Below are 14,005 nucleotides of genomic sequence, written 5' to 3' on the forward strand. Positions count from 1 at the left end.
TTGGGCAAGCGTTGGCTGTCATGATTTCTGCGATAGGCAACTCCAGTCAGCGAAACCTAGATCGTTGACTTGTGATCTCAATGGGCTCTCCACTGGATCACATTCCAGTTTATATACTTATGACTTATCGTTATCGCACAGCTCAATGAGTTTCTTCAGGCTTCCGTTTATTCGTCTTGATGCTTTTCTGCACAGCCTCCACCGACCACAAGGCAGCTTCAGACGAGCTCGGCAACAACTTAGACCGGGGGCTTCCAAGACACATTTCCGATAGGGCTGCTTGGCGATGCTTACTCTTGTCCCAATAAAATGGTACATACATGGCGTCTGTACGAACAACACATGAAACTGAGGCGGCAAATTGGGCACGACCCTGCATACCAACCCAGGACTCGTTATCTTGGCAAGTCGACAATACCACGCCACGTCGGCGTAAGTGAGGTTTCACGAGGCAGATTGAGCTGAACTCTTCGATTACGCTTGCTAAATCCCATTACCAAGAGGTCATATGTAAGGCATCTGATTGGCGCCAGCGATGCTTGTCTCATGGGCAATATGGTGAAAACGCCAACACCGTCGCCATAACTCTCAGGCTCCAGGTTCCACGCCCTTCTTTTCTCATCTCATTTGTGCTACCGATAACGGATGTGCCACCTCTTTCTCCGATCTCAATAAAGGAATGATCGAGCCGTAATACGTAAAATCTCCCGATAGAAGTGTCGACGGGCGAATCATCAGTCCACTCAGTCCATGATCCCGAGCAACCTTTTCCCAAGCCTCAATGACCTCTTGCTCAAACGGATCGCAATTCTGTGTGCTCTGCCAGCTGATTTGACCCTTGTTGTCGTTGTTGGCTTCATATCGAAAGACGCTGACATTTTCAGCACCGCCATTCCAGATTTCCATCAATCGCAGTTTTGGCATGAGTTTCGTCGCTGTAGCAGCCATCTGAAGCAACTCGACTACTCCACCGCGCCATGTCAGCATGTCCCAATTTTCGTCAAACTTGGCTTTCAGCCGGAGAGAAGTCAGGGTTAGTGAAGTGAGTTCCTGATACCCTTTTCCAGAAACGTGCTGCGTCATGTCAGACCTTGAGAGTTTCTCGAAAAACTCATCTCCGTTAATGAAGAAACATAGAAACAGATGCTTGAGATGAAGGGTGCTCAAAATGACAGCCTCGGTCAACTTGTCGTTTGGTATCAAATTGAATCGGCCATTCCGGGGCCCTTTCTCTTCAAAGATAGCCAACTTTTCTAAGGAAGCGGGAATATGATGTGGAAGATCAATTTGCATTCCTGAAATAAGTGGCCGTCTTTAGCAAGGTCGATGCAAAGAGTTTTTCTGGAGTTGCAGTTACAACTTACCATTCCGCCACTCATTCTCGCAGGCTACTAGTCCATGTCGCCACCGTTCAATTCTGATGTCTCTCGCCCTAGGAAGACTGTCGAATATCAAGAACAGAACCTCGGGTCGAACATTCTGCGTGTATGCTCTTCTGGTGAAGAACCCAGTCACAACCTCCACCTGGGGAAGAGGTTTGCTGTCGACTCTGACCCCTTTGCAGAACAAGTCCCTCTTGGCTTTTGTACTGAGATCCCAGCCATAAAGAGGGGCGTTGAAGTAGAACTTGCTTACTGTTTTGTAAGCTGCAGATAAATCGTTGCCAAGAGACTGGGAGTACGCCCTGTAATCCTCTCGCGGGATGAATGTATCCTCCTGCGTCGGAAAGTACTTGTGAGAAGAGAGTTCGAGCGTCAAGCCCTGTTGGCCACCAAACTCCGCCAGGTCTGCAACCTTCCATTGGGATATGGTTGTCCACAGGTTCCAAATGATGTCGGTGAAGTACGGTTGGCTCCATTTGTATTGTTCTAGACCCAGCTCTGAATGTTGGAGCGCCGACGGCTCTTCGAGTCTGAGCCAAATATGTCGGACCAGACTCCGTCTCCTGTTGTCTTGCGTGACTTGTCTAAATTCGGATAAATCTTCTCGGGCGAGGGTGAAGTGTTTGAAGACTAGCGGTTCGAAAAACATCTGCCAGCTTTTGCAGACACTGGCGTAAGCGCCCATTCCAGGTCTTGCTGCGTAGTCTTCATTGCATAGATTGGCAAGCTCTTGGAGTATGACAAGATGCAACTCTGGTGGCAGAGATGATAAGTTTGGTGTCTTCTCAGACATCATGGAGGCTTGAGGAACGCGATCGTGAGTTGAGGAAGCTGAGTGTAAGGAGACATTACGACTAACTTAAGCCAAGTGGGGACGGGATTTATGAAGCCACCTTCTTCACATTTCACCTGCAGTCAGCCTCACCGCTCATCGCCCGAATGATGTGATATCCCACTCAAGTGGCTCAAATTCGCGTCTACACCTGCGATACATGGGAGACTGCATTGGGCCTTTTGGTAATTGGGCAGAATTCGTAATAGTCTCTGCTGACTGGCTGATTCCCCGCATGCCATGTGCCACAGGATGGACGTGGCAAAGTATTTTGGTGGTGAATCCGTAGCCAATCGGCTGCGGGCCGTGTCACACCAACTAAACCCCGTCGATTGGCCTTAGGATGAATTCGGACCATGCAGGCCGGTTTGTGATCCAATGGAATCGATCAAATTATTTCGAACATATAAGTTGCTCACAAACATCATTCTTAAAAATCGGTTTTGTGTTGCAATAGGTTGGACTCGCCGTGCTGTGATCAAGCGGAAAGCCATTGAGAACAGCACCGTATCGTCGGTTCTGCGGGCAGATGTGCGGTCCTCCGAATATTTTCAGACCAAAAAGCATCTTTCCAGCCTTGGTATCGAGGAGGCCTGACCCCTGGCCAAAGCATCTCACTACGTGGGATCCCGGGGCTCCCCTTGCACAGTTTTCTCCAAATCGCCATGTCTGTTTACAATTCTCTCTCAAAATGAGACCAATTCTTCAAAGACTTCTTTTCCCTTACGTTGCCACCAGACCGTAGCTTCTGCACTTGGAACTCGAAGCCCCTCTCATATGGTCACGGATGTCGAAACTCTGACAGCGAATGTGGAGTCTGCAGGAGAGAGATCACATGTTTTGCAAGCTTCATCCTGTGTCGGTCAGGCGCAACCCTGCAGGGTAGTAGTTGCAGGGCTTTTCATCGGCACAGGCCATGCTGCCTTGGATTATGCATACAGTAGTGACTTGGGACCGAGGCGAACGAGAATGTCGGTTCCCGCGGATGTCGCATGATTTTCGTCTCCTCAACTTCATACACGTAAAAAGGGGCAAGCAGCAAGCTTTCACCGTGAAGCCAGAATCATTCTACAATCCTGCGCCAAACCTAGACTCTTATGAGAAGATACCGGCGAAAGCTCTTCAAGTAAGCTCAGGCTTGCATCGAATTTCGAGAGCCGATACTTTCTCGCCGTGGTCTCAGACCATATCAGCACGTCCTGTCCATGCACTTGGCTGAGCGCCGTCTGCACATACCCTAGCGCCGCGTGGGGGCGACGAGAACCCAAGCATGTGTGACCGCTAACCACGTAAAATTCAGCATGTACTTCGCAGGGAGCGTGCGGCAGAAAACGGTAACAACGGTGATGCATCGAAATTTAACAATTACTATTTACCAAGACTGTGCTAAGCATAATCATCAGCCCTACTGAATATGTGCTGTTCAACCATATTTCCATCAAGTGATCCCGTATGTACAGTCGCTCCGCTGTTCAAACCCACGCAAATTTAATGATCACAGATGTAGACGCATGACCACCTTATTTCTCACCACCCTCCCAGGTCTTCAAGTCACCCTTGACCTCGCGGAAAATACCCCTCCAGTTTCCGATCTCAGTCTCGGTACGCTTGCGGCGGCTGAACGCCGTTCGCCTGAAGCTGACGAACCAGATCATGAACCAGTAAGTTGACGCTGCCATCGATGCAACAGCTGCAACCCAGGCCATGGCAATGAAAGGTCCTCCTTGCTTGATCTGGATGCCAAAAGCGCTACCCTCCTTTTCGAGCATCTTCTTACCACCCACGACAATGCCGGTCGTGATGATGGCGAAGAGTGGTAGAACTGTAGCGCCCAGCAAGGAGAAGACTAGGGAGGTCAGAACAAGCACACGCATGAAGCCAACGATGATAATTGGCAGCGTGGCAAGTAACACGATTCCTGTGCAGATGGTACCAATAGCCAGCAGAGCCGTCAACAATTTCGCTCCCGTGCTAGCAAGTGATACCACCTGATCGATCGTGCCTCTCATCGCCGAAATTAGAGGAACTGAAACATTGGCTGTAGCAATGACGAATGAAGACGGAATCGAATCTGTAATGTTACGGAGACCTGGACATTGTCTTAGCCGATGATCATGCTCATCAGTGTTAAAGTGTTCTTACCTTGTCCCTTGTCATCATAACTGAAGCAGGACTTGATATTGGTCTTGGTGTTGGGATCATTCTCGTTGGCGTAGTCGCCCTCGCACATCTTCGTCAGGAAAAGGTTGTAGGTGTCCTTGACACCCAACGCCTGCGTCAGGTTGCCCATCAGCTGCCCCTCAACATCCTGGATGCCGCTGCCTAGTTGGTTGGTCAAGTTTCCGAGAAGTCCTCCTAGAATGCCGTTCAAGCCACTAGTAATGCCCGTGGGATCGTTAACACCGCCGCTCGGCGAGGTGATACCAGGAATGGTAGGGGTGGGAAGCCCCGGGATGCTAATACCTCCACCACCACCACCGCCGCCGCCATTTCCATTTCCATTCGAAGTGTTCGCCGCCTGCACTGTGATGAGTTGTTGGCCAATTTTCGATGTGTTCAGCTGTAAATCCACGTGATTAGCTAGAACATCTTCATCCGCGTTCCGGACACACTAACCGAAAGCCAGTAATTGGAATTGCCGCTGCTTGTGCTGTTCCCAGCAGCCAAAAGAACAATTGAGAGAGCGACGGCCACAGCCGAAGCCAGAATTGGCACGATGGCGGATATCCTACCACCGATTCCGAGCATTTTGAAATGTTGTTGATAGTCGTGCGAGAGATGATGGTGTTGAGGTCGTTTGTCTTTAAGCTAACATTAGACAGGAGCCTTGGCTGTAGAGTTATGTGCCAAAAAAGCTTTGAAGCCTGCCTCCCCAAAGCTTTGTGACTTGGGCCCGGCTCCTCCTTAATATGCCTCCGACGGGCATCGAGAAACCTTCGATCGGGGCACCTGTCAGTACGTCATTCACCGTCCCGACAGCAGCGCATTGGGATGAAACGCTGGGATGAAGGCTGTTGGACTACAACGGTCGCCCAACGGTCCCTGCCGACAATTGAGGCTTTCGCAGGCAAGGGTCTAGATCTTGCCGGCTGCGATATTGTTGTGTTGTCGGAGAGTTGCAGGGGGTGGCCTGCTGCACCTGCGAGAGTCTTACCGTAACGGGCATTTCATGAGAAACTAACGTCATGCCCCCTCGCGCCGAGCGATGCATAACGACCAATGAACTGTTCGGATTGTCGCTCCGACTGGGGAGGCCTCGCCTTGCGCTGCAGTCAAAAGTGAGTTGTCCAAGCTTTCTTCGGCAGAGGTAACGGTCGATAGGCTGGGTTAGGCTGGACTGCCATCGTCGAATGTTGTAGAACAGAACCTGTTGGCTGGACTGCGTGTTCGTACCCGTATTGATCGCGGGACGAAGCCGATGGGCCATGGCAGCGATTCTCCCCCCCTAATTGCAGATCTTTCCCTTAGATTACCCGCATTGCCAACGTAATTGTCCATATTTCAACGTCAGTTCAGCAGGAAAACTGTCACTTTAGGCTTTCAGGCTGCTAAAGGGGTTGCATTCTCCGTTGCTTCAGTTTTCTCCTTACGGAATATGATGCCGAACGTGGCTTCAAGCAGTTTCTCGAAGACCCGTGCAGCGTCGAGAAAACGGTCTGGAGGGAGCGCTGGCCGCATGTTTGCCAGTGTTGATATTCGTGCCATTGTCGTCTGGACTAGTTCGCCTCATCACGAACGGCCGAGCGCAATCGGCAACGGTTACCGATAAGTCGCGATACCTCAAAATTTCGTCATCTGGAGTATCATGTTTGCACTAGTATGTGGACGTTGTGGTGACTGGCGAAGACTTTTATTTAGAGTCATTACTGCTTTCGTGATTGCCACTGTGTCAAGACTTTTCAGCTTGAGGATCGGAATGGTTTCGACCGACACAGCTAGAGAAAGGATAATCAGGAGGCTTCATATTGACCTATGCGCATTAAATGAAGCAGAAAAGAAATTTTCGATGCCCCTTATGGGTATGCGCATGTGACCTGTGAGACTGGAAATGCCCAGGTGACTTTGGATTTGCTACAAGCAATGAGCACTAACGCACTCACAATGCGATGTATTTTGACACAGGAAACACTTTTTGTGGTGTTTTCCCAGATTCGTGCAGTTCCAAAGCATTCTCGATCATACTCGTCCAGCATCCATGGCATGCAGACGTTCCCGGACGCTTAGTCGTGGGCCCGTACAATAGCCGAGGCGGACTCTGTCGGACTTACCTGTGACATTTCTCCTACTCGCGGCCCCTGACTTTGTGACAGACACTTGAAGGATGTCCCCACTGAAAAGGCTCACTAACGTGATCTCGAATGACAGGCGTAGCTTCGGCGATCGCCAGGATCGGCTCCTATTGGATGACTCAGGCGATAGCCGTGGCGGCGATACGATCGCCCGCACTTACACGAGCTCGTCACACTTGTAGTTGTAGAATGCAATTCAGTTGAACGAATACGGGTTTAAGACATCATCGTTGGTCTAGAAGCTTGTACTTGACGTTTTGTTGTGGCATGATGCAATCGCCTCGTATTGCCTCACAATCAATGAGGCAGGAGCTCCGTCAACAGTCAGCGCTCATTTTAGGGCCTCGCTATTGACTTGTAGTGAGTATATTGCAATATCTACTAGGGTCTTGGGTTCCAAAGAGTCTTTATGGCGGAGCTTACAAACCAGGTGGCTGACTGCTCGGTTGCTTGGTCCTGCGAGGTTCATAAGCGATTTGCTTCATATCGCCTCCCAGCATGTCACCATCCATTTGTACAGTTTAAGTTACATCTACAGTATCTGTGGTTTTGTTGCTCGGTTTATTCTGCGGCAAAGTCCTCCGTCGTCTTCATGTGGCCGTTGTTGAAGGTGGTCTCAGACTCTCATGGAGTGTCTTCAGACACTACAATGCCCATTGTTTTCTCGTGCATTCCTATTACTGCCTGTGAATTTATATCGTATCCGGTGCGTTAGGAACTTGAGACTCCATCGAGATACTTTGAATCTCACTATCATTCGAGGCACTTTTCTCTTAATTGGAATGTGTCTAGAGGAGATTCTCATCGCGATGACGGCGGAGTCAGATCCATTGAAAACTGCAACACTGGATTTCAGAGACTTGGTGAGATTGAATCCCGGATAGCCCCTTATCGTGAGAGTCCGGTGAGGAGTCATCCGGTGATTAATTAGCAGCATTTCTCCCTTGTCAGCTCCGTGTCGGGACTAGCGGGTTTCCTGCCGATGCAGGCCGGTCTGCCGGTTCCCGGTCAAAGTAAGCGATTTTAACCGGATACCGTCTTACATATACGACCAAATCTCACCGTGAAAAGCTGGAACAGTTCCCGTGCCAAGTCGGCCACATTCTCAGCCCCATCACCGCCAAGTCATCAGAGTCATGGCTCCCTCGTCTGTCACTCCGCCCCGTCCCGACGTCAACCTCCGTCATGCGACAGTCGATGATGTGGATACCCTCGCTACCATCGCTGATGCGGCATTTCAGACGGATTCACATACCCAGCTCAAAGCCGTCTTTCACGGCGACTCCTCGTTCAAAGAGGGCATGGGCGAGGGGTTGAAAGGTTGGCTACAGTCGCCGAAGGTGGACCTCCTAGTCGCCGAGATCTCGGGCAAGCCGGTCGGATGGGTTGGATGGGCTCGGAGGGGTTTCGCGGGGGATACGGACCTACCCCTCACCGGCCCCGCCGAAGAACCGCAGGCTGTCTCGGCCGATACCATTGATCCGGCCAAGCCTCCGATAATCAAAGATCTTGAAGATCTCGGTAACGAATCTATGCAATACTGGGTCAACAGGCTGCAACCGGAAGGCTGCCGGTGCCGGATTGTGATCAGCTGCGTAGTCCATCCGGACTTTCAAGGGAAAGGAATTGGGTCACGCCTCATACGCTGGGGCACGGAGAAGGTAGATCAGGAGGGGATATACTGCTGGGTTCAGTCTTCGATGGGTGGGGTGCCGGCATATGAGAAGTACGGTTTTAGAGAGGTCGGCAGATTGGAGGCTAACCTGGATGTCTACGCCGAGGGCAAGAAGCCTGGTGAGAGGTACGAGAAGATCACAGGAAGCGCAGACTCATGGGGAAAGTATGAATGGGTCTACATGAAGAGGGTTGCCAGTCCGTGAGCGGCATCAATAACCATGTACTTGAGCCATGTTTTTGCAACTCTCTCGCCATTTGTGATACCGGGATACACAAGGCAAATTATTTACAATCCCACAAGCTTGCAAAACGCCACAAGTCCCCAAGCTCCAGCCAAAGGATTCAGAAGATCCTGCACCATCATCGAGTCGGAGATGGCCTCATTGAAGTCCGTCATCATTGGAACCTTGGGCTTGGAAATCCAGAAGTTTCGCATGTACTGGTGTCCGTACGTCAGACCAGCGGCAAGCATAATCGGCCAGCCGACGGTGAAGACACCCACACCGCGAGGCACCGCCAGTGAGAAAGCCAGGCCGCTGAGGCCTGACAGCAGGCACTTTTTGCACATGTTAGCTCCGATTCAATTTCAAATCTCGATGTCGCAATGAAAAGTTGAGAAGCGTGGACGTACTCCCACGAAGCCGGTGCCGACGGTGTACCGGATTTCCCACAGCTGCTTCTCTGCCGTCCTGCTCCATTCGGCCGCCTTCTTCGCCTTCTCTTCGTACTTGAGAAGTCTCGGAATCGAGTCCGCCGAGTGCACGAGTGCAAACCCGCTGATCAAGGCGATGAGGATGCCCAGGACGTTCGTGGGGAAAGCCATGGTTTTGGACAAGGATGTTCGTTGTTGTTGATGTTGATGTTGGGGTTAATTTTGAGCTGCGCGCAAACTTCGATGGTGTTTCCGAAGTGGTGTTGTTCTCAAAGTTGCTGAAATAGGATATAAAACTGCCGATTATTTCTTTGCGAGAAAGTGTTGGTTTTAAGGAAGAATTGAGGAAGACCACATGCAGGGAGACGTGTATGGCTTGGGGGGCCGCGGTAGTGACGTCATGGTCTGGAACGCGACTTCAGCTGGCCTTGGTCACCACACTCTTCCCATACACACAGTGATGGGATGGACAACGCAGGACGCGCTCTGTCTTTTGGGATCTCGCATCGATCGCCTTGCTAAACCTTAGTGTGGTCTGTACAGAAGTTCATGAGCTCATTATCTGTCAGACAAACGTACATCTGTTAACTGCCAACCATTAATTGTAGCAGTGACTGTGCCCCTGAGAGGGACAGCAATGTTTCCCACCTTACAGTTCGCTGTACTCTTAGAAATGACTCTGTTTAAAGTCAGGTTGAAAGCTTTTCGTAGATATCCTCCATGTTTAGCAATTTTGGATGAGGGTTAGCTTAGCATTGATGACATTTGATGAGTCCGATAAGACTTCCCAGAGCTGCATTAACTTAGACAATCACTGTGTTTTGCTGATTGCCCACCTACAAATTTATTGAGCAACTCTTTTTCTATCGTTTGATGGTGCAAGATGCAGTTTAGCTACTACCTTTGCAGTCAATGTTCCAGTCGCAGGACTGTCGGAAACTTTTCAAGATAGATTCTCACGCATCGGGTCACGCCCCTGCATTGAGTGCTGGTTCCCGAAACAGAAATTGCGGAGTTGTGGCCGCGCTCTACTCATGATTGGAGTCTTCAAGGATGATAGCCCCGAAATAGACCACGCATATTCGAGCGTGAAAGGAACGCAAGAGCTTCATACTTAAGACATTGCCATCGCCGATGTAGGTTCAGATCTTTTGTAGGTGAATTATATGCATTCAGAGAGCCGGCCAATCGCTTCAAAAGCGACGGATAGGCCTGTTGAAAGGCATCACCTTGAGAACCTTTCTGTGATTGGCGAGGTTATCGGTCTGTTTTTCCGCTTCCGCCCGCATTCAGGAGGGATAATCTCGGCGCAGCACCTGTTGTGTAACAGCGGAATGCGGAGCTGACTGAATTGCTGCGCGCTCTACAGGTAGTCGTCATCGGTAGATAGTGATGCATGCAATCAGGCTGCAGCTGAACCACCCTCCCAAGAATAAAAATGCGCTATTCCTCTGCGAGGAGCCCATCTAAATCCCGCGGATACAGCTCCCCATCTGTCAATCGTTCTGCCTTACTTTCGTGATGGCTCAGTCAAACGAATTCGAGGGAGATGATTTCTCCAACAATCTCTTCAGCGACCTAGCCCCGCTGCTCACTTTATTCGGCGAGCGTGTGACTGTTCAATTCCTCAGCTTGAGTATGGGCTGGGCTGATAACATTCTCTTGGCTTGTGGACCATTAGGCATCGTCACAGTTATTATCAGCGCTATTCGTATTGGGGGAGGGCAAAGGCTCAAGGCACTTGTAGGACGGTAGGTGATAGGTTTAACTAACAGGACTAAGACCACTCGCTAATAAAAACATTACAGTGCAAGAGAAAGCCGACTTGTTTCTGAACAGGAACTACTATCTTCAACATCTGAGGAGGTGTGCGAACTTTGGGATGGTTAGCAAGTTGTCCGCGTGATTGGGGTTTATGAAAATACTGGTACCTCCTTTGTTGATCATCATGGCAACATTTTCAACGTATCAGAGGCTTTAAGACACGGAGGCCTTGACTCACGACCAAACCTTCATTCGCTCGAGAGATTTGGCGTGGACTGGTGCGATGCAACTCCAAATCTCACCTTGAACGCTCGCAACGCAACGATGTCTCTCAAAGAAATATGGATATGGGCCTTTATTGGCATCTTACTCCAAGCTTTTGCTATCACTTTTGCAGGTCTTGCAACATATCACTGGGGATGGGGCAAAGCAGTCAACACCGAATATGGATACCCCTGTTTCGTAACGGGCACTATCCTGTTGATATTGGACATGGCAATGTGCGGCCATATCATCGAAGGAGTCACAACTGAATACACCATATGTGAATCCGGGAGCCCTTCTCGACGCAAGAAGTTTTTCACTCTCCAACAATCTATGGCAATTGGAGATCAACGGTTCCCATCATGCGCTGTGTTCTTCGGCAATCCGAAGACACCACTAAGAGTTTCACGGCGAAATGACAGGTCATATGGGTAATTATTTGCACTTACTACTAGGTACTATTCAATCGGGTGACTGACGTATTCACAGTTTTACAACTGGCGTGTCTGTTACTACGGCGATTTCAGGATACGTTGTCCAGTTTATAGGGCTTCGAGCCCTCCATTGGTCAGCTACCATTGTTCAATTAGGTGTGACTCTGCTCTTGACTGCCTTCCGAGCTTGGGTGAGGAGGGGGTTAGTTGCACGTCTGGAATCCGCAATATTTATGTGCCCATCTGGTCATGAGCTTGATTGGTTCACATTATACCTCTCTTCTGAAAGCACACGGGATAAGCTCGAAACTTGCAGAGATCAACATGCCGACGGGAACGCACAACCTAGCTTTTTAAATGAAGATATCAAACCTAAATCCCGTGTTCACAGCATATTCTCGCGACTTCGATTTTGGCTGCCTCAAAGCGAACGCAATCTGCGGGGCTCTGATTACAATAAACAGTCACGTCATACTCGCGGAGAGCTTCACTCTTTCTGGGGGATCATTTATGATCACTCGGATGACCTTGTGGTCGCAAGAGAAGAGAACCAACACCCTGAAAGTCACTCCATCGGTGTCCACGACCAAGGTAGGAGAGAGGGTCCATATTCGATTGCCTGGCAACTATTTGGTCGCGTACGAGGGCCCTTATCGTCTTCCTTACGACCCCTATCAATACCCGATCAACAGGAACAGCTTCCGTTGGTTGTCGATACTTCCGATGAGACTGTATTTCACATACACGCTCGAGTCTCATCACACTTCAATACCTTCAAGTCAAGCAACGACATTGAACAGGCAGGCGATGCCGTCTGCACCGCTACCGAAAAGACCCTTGAATTCCTGAGCAGCACCGAAACAATCGATTGGAGCCAGAACATCACGGAATTCTCAGAACTTGACTGGATTTTCAACGTCAGCGACTGTAGAGCCGATGATTTCGACCGACGACAAAGAACCAGTCGAAAGATTTTCTTCCATCTGCGAAGGGAAGGAGAGGATTGTCACGGGACTACTTCCTGGACATTAGAGAACAGAAGTCGGGTACAAGCAGCCCTATCCTTATCTTTGTATACTGATACGGCTCGACTGACTTGGCTCTCGGGATCAATATCCACATCCATTTTAGACCAATTCTCTTCGAGAAACCGATTCGCTCAACGGGTTGTAGGATACGAAAGGTCTACTGGAGTTGGAAATGCTGCATTGGTTCTGCAAAGTTGGCTCAATGAGGAACTTTGTTCTTTCTCATTCGCCGAGGCGAATTCACGGCGGCGGGAGCTGGCAGACCTTTTGGTCCGCGGTCTTGGGCTACACGAACTAGTGGACTCCACTCTGTGGAGAGCAGGCAAAGAGCGGCCAACTACTGTGTCCCGGTACTTGAGGCATCTTTTTCTTACGTCAGGGTCATACTTCGGCTTGTTTCTATCGTCGATATCTAGGTAAGCAAACCCAAAACACGTTTAAAGATGTTCCTCCTAAGCCTCATATTTTCGATATCAGCGATGATCAATCATCCATATTCGTTAAAGAACTCTGCATTCCGACGCGGAAGGACATTCCCAAGGCACTGCTTTACGCTCAAGAGTTGTTCTCCCTTTTCATCCTCGCCCTTGCTGAGAATATCAAGCAGGTCAAAGGTGTTACAGAACCCCGAGGAGCAGAAGTGGAGAGCAATCGCAGAAAATGGAAGAATTCTGTTTTCGATTCCATCGCTGAAGAAGCGGTAAAAGCAAAACTAGCACAAGATATCGACGAAGCCTACACACTGATAATCCCAGCCTTCGCCAAGTACAATCTTCTTCCAACTGAGCCGACTCCACAGGATGGGACAGCTTCAGCAGATCAAGCAGCTCCCATGACAGCCGCTAGCTCAGAATATCCAACTCTGCAAGGCTCGGGAGTTCGGCAGAGCTCGCCACCCGAAGAGCCCTCGGCCTCTAGGCAAGACTTGACAACGCAGCAACCATCTACTCAGCAAAGCGCAACTCTTCATCAAGAACCATCTCGTGAGCAAGTTTCGCCAATCCACCGACATCCTTCTCGGCAAAGCCAGTGCTCTGAGCCGGGAGCTGCACAACCATCCGAGGAAACGAGTGCTCAACCCACCCAAGCTGTGATCAGTAGACCATCATCAGTCAGAAGGTCCAGCTATTAAAATAATAGTCGGAATCAGTTTTGTTTTGGTGGGGTACGCGATTAGACTGATAGCTTCGCGGTTGTATTGTTCGTCTCACAGTGGCTACCATGCGGAGGTCACCCATGTCTGCCTACACTGGGCTGGGTTTCCGAAAAGTCACCATAACTCCATTCATTTCTCCTGTCTTTCTTCTCTCTTAGTTGATTCTAGGCCTGTTATTCATGTCTTGTTTGAATCTGTTGGTTTTATGATGGAAGATAGCTTTCAACAAACCCTATCCATCAAGATGGCCGAGCAGAAAATCATTGATCTCTTCTTTTGGGCCAAGGATGCCCTCTTGAAGTTCAGATCCACTCCGCACAATCCGTTGATTGAACACGGGTACTTGTCCCCCAAGGACATCCCGACGTCCAACCACCCTATTGGTAAGCAGCTGCTGCTATCTAGGTGAAGTTGTGTTGATTGGATGTGATTAAATTGGTGCTGTGTTTATCGGAGAATGTGCTCTGGGGTAGTTCTATTCTAGCGTTCTCATGTGGGCAAAAGCCCTGGGCTACTGGTATATTAGC

The 14,005-nt window shown here is 49.8% G+C and overlaps 5 protein-coding genes across 5 annotated transcripts; 2 read left to right on the plus strand and 3 right to left on the minus strand.

Annotated features, from left to right (window-relative positions):
• Positions 1 to 618: 618 nt before the first annotated feature.
• CGGC5_v013960 (uncharacterized protein) lies at positions 619 to 2,175 on the minus strand (the record flags this gene model as incomplete). The annotated part of the gene is made up of 2 exons (XM_032026178.1): positions 619 to 1,295; positions 1,365 to 2,175. 2 exons carry the CDS (start codon positions 2,173 to 2,175, stop codon positions 619 to 621), a joined length of 1,488 nt encoding a protein of 495 aa, XP_031877353.1.
• A 1,559-nt stretch (positions 2,176 to 3,734) lies between these two features.
• Positions 3,735 to 4,962, minus strand: CGGC5_v013961 (uncharacterized protein; the record flags this gene model as incomplete). The annotated part of the gene is made up of 3 exons (XM_032026179.1): positions 3,735 to 4,303; positions 4,357 to 4,774; positions 4,831 to 4,962. The coding sequence occupies 3 exons, from the start codon at positions 4,960 to 4,962 to the stop codon at positions 3,735 to 3,737; spliced, it is 1,119 nt and encodes a 372-aa protein (XP_031877354.1).
• A 2,677-nt stretch (positions 4,963 to 7,639) lies between these two features.
• On the plus strand, positions 7,640 to 8,383 carry CGGC5_v013962 (uncharacterized protein; the record flags this gene model as incomplete). Its single annotated transcript, XM_032026180.1, has 1 exon — positions 7,640 to 8,383. One exon carries the CDS (start codon positions 7,640 to 7,642, stop codon positions 8,381 to 8,383), a length of 744 nt encoding a protein of 247 aa, XP_031877338.1.
• Positions 8,384 to 8,466: 83 nt separating this feature from the next.
• Positions 8,467 to 9,003, minus strand: CGGC5_v013963 (uncharacterized protein; the record flags this gene model as incomplete). Its single annotated transcript, XM_032026181.1, has 2 exons — positions 8,467 to 8,736; positions 8,812 to 9,003. The coding sequence occupies 2 exons, from the start codon at positions 9,001 to 9,003 to the stop codon at positions 8,467 to 8,469; spliced, it is 462 nt and encodes a 153-aa protein (XP_031877355.1).
• A 1,350-nt stretch (positions 9,004 to 10,353) lies between these two features.
• On the plus strand, positions 10,354 to 10,722 carry CGGC5_v013964 (uncharacterized protein; the record flags this gene model as incomplete). Its single annotated transcript, XM_032026182.2, has 2 exons — positions 10,354 to 10,583; positions 10,641 to 10,722. 2 exons carry the CDS (start codon positions 10,354 to 10,356, stop codon positions 10,720 to 10,722), a joined length of 312 nt encoding a protein of 103 aa, XP_031877356.2.
• Positions 10,723 to 14,005: the final 3,283 nt, after the last annotated feature.

The sequence above is a fragment of the Colletotrichum fructicola genome, assembly GCF_000319635.2.
Source record: "Colletotrichum fructicola Nara gc5 chromosome Unknown KSG_Nara_v1_contig08, whole genome shotgun sequence".
Lineage (NCBI taxonomy): Eukaryota > Fungi > Ascomycota > Sordariomycetes > Glomerellales > Glomerellaceae > Colletotrichum > Colletotrichum fructicola.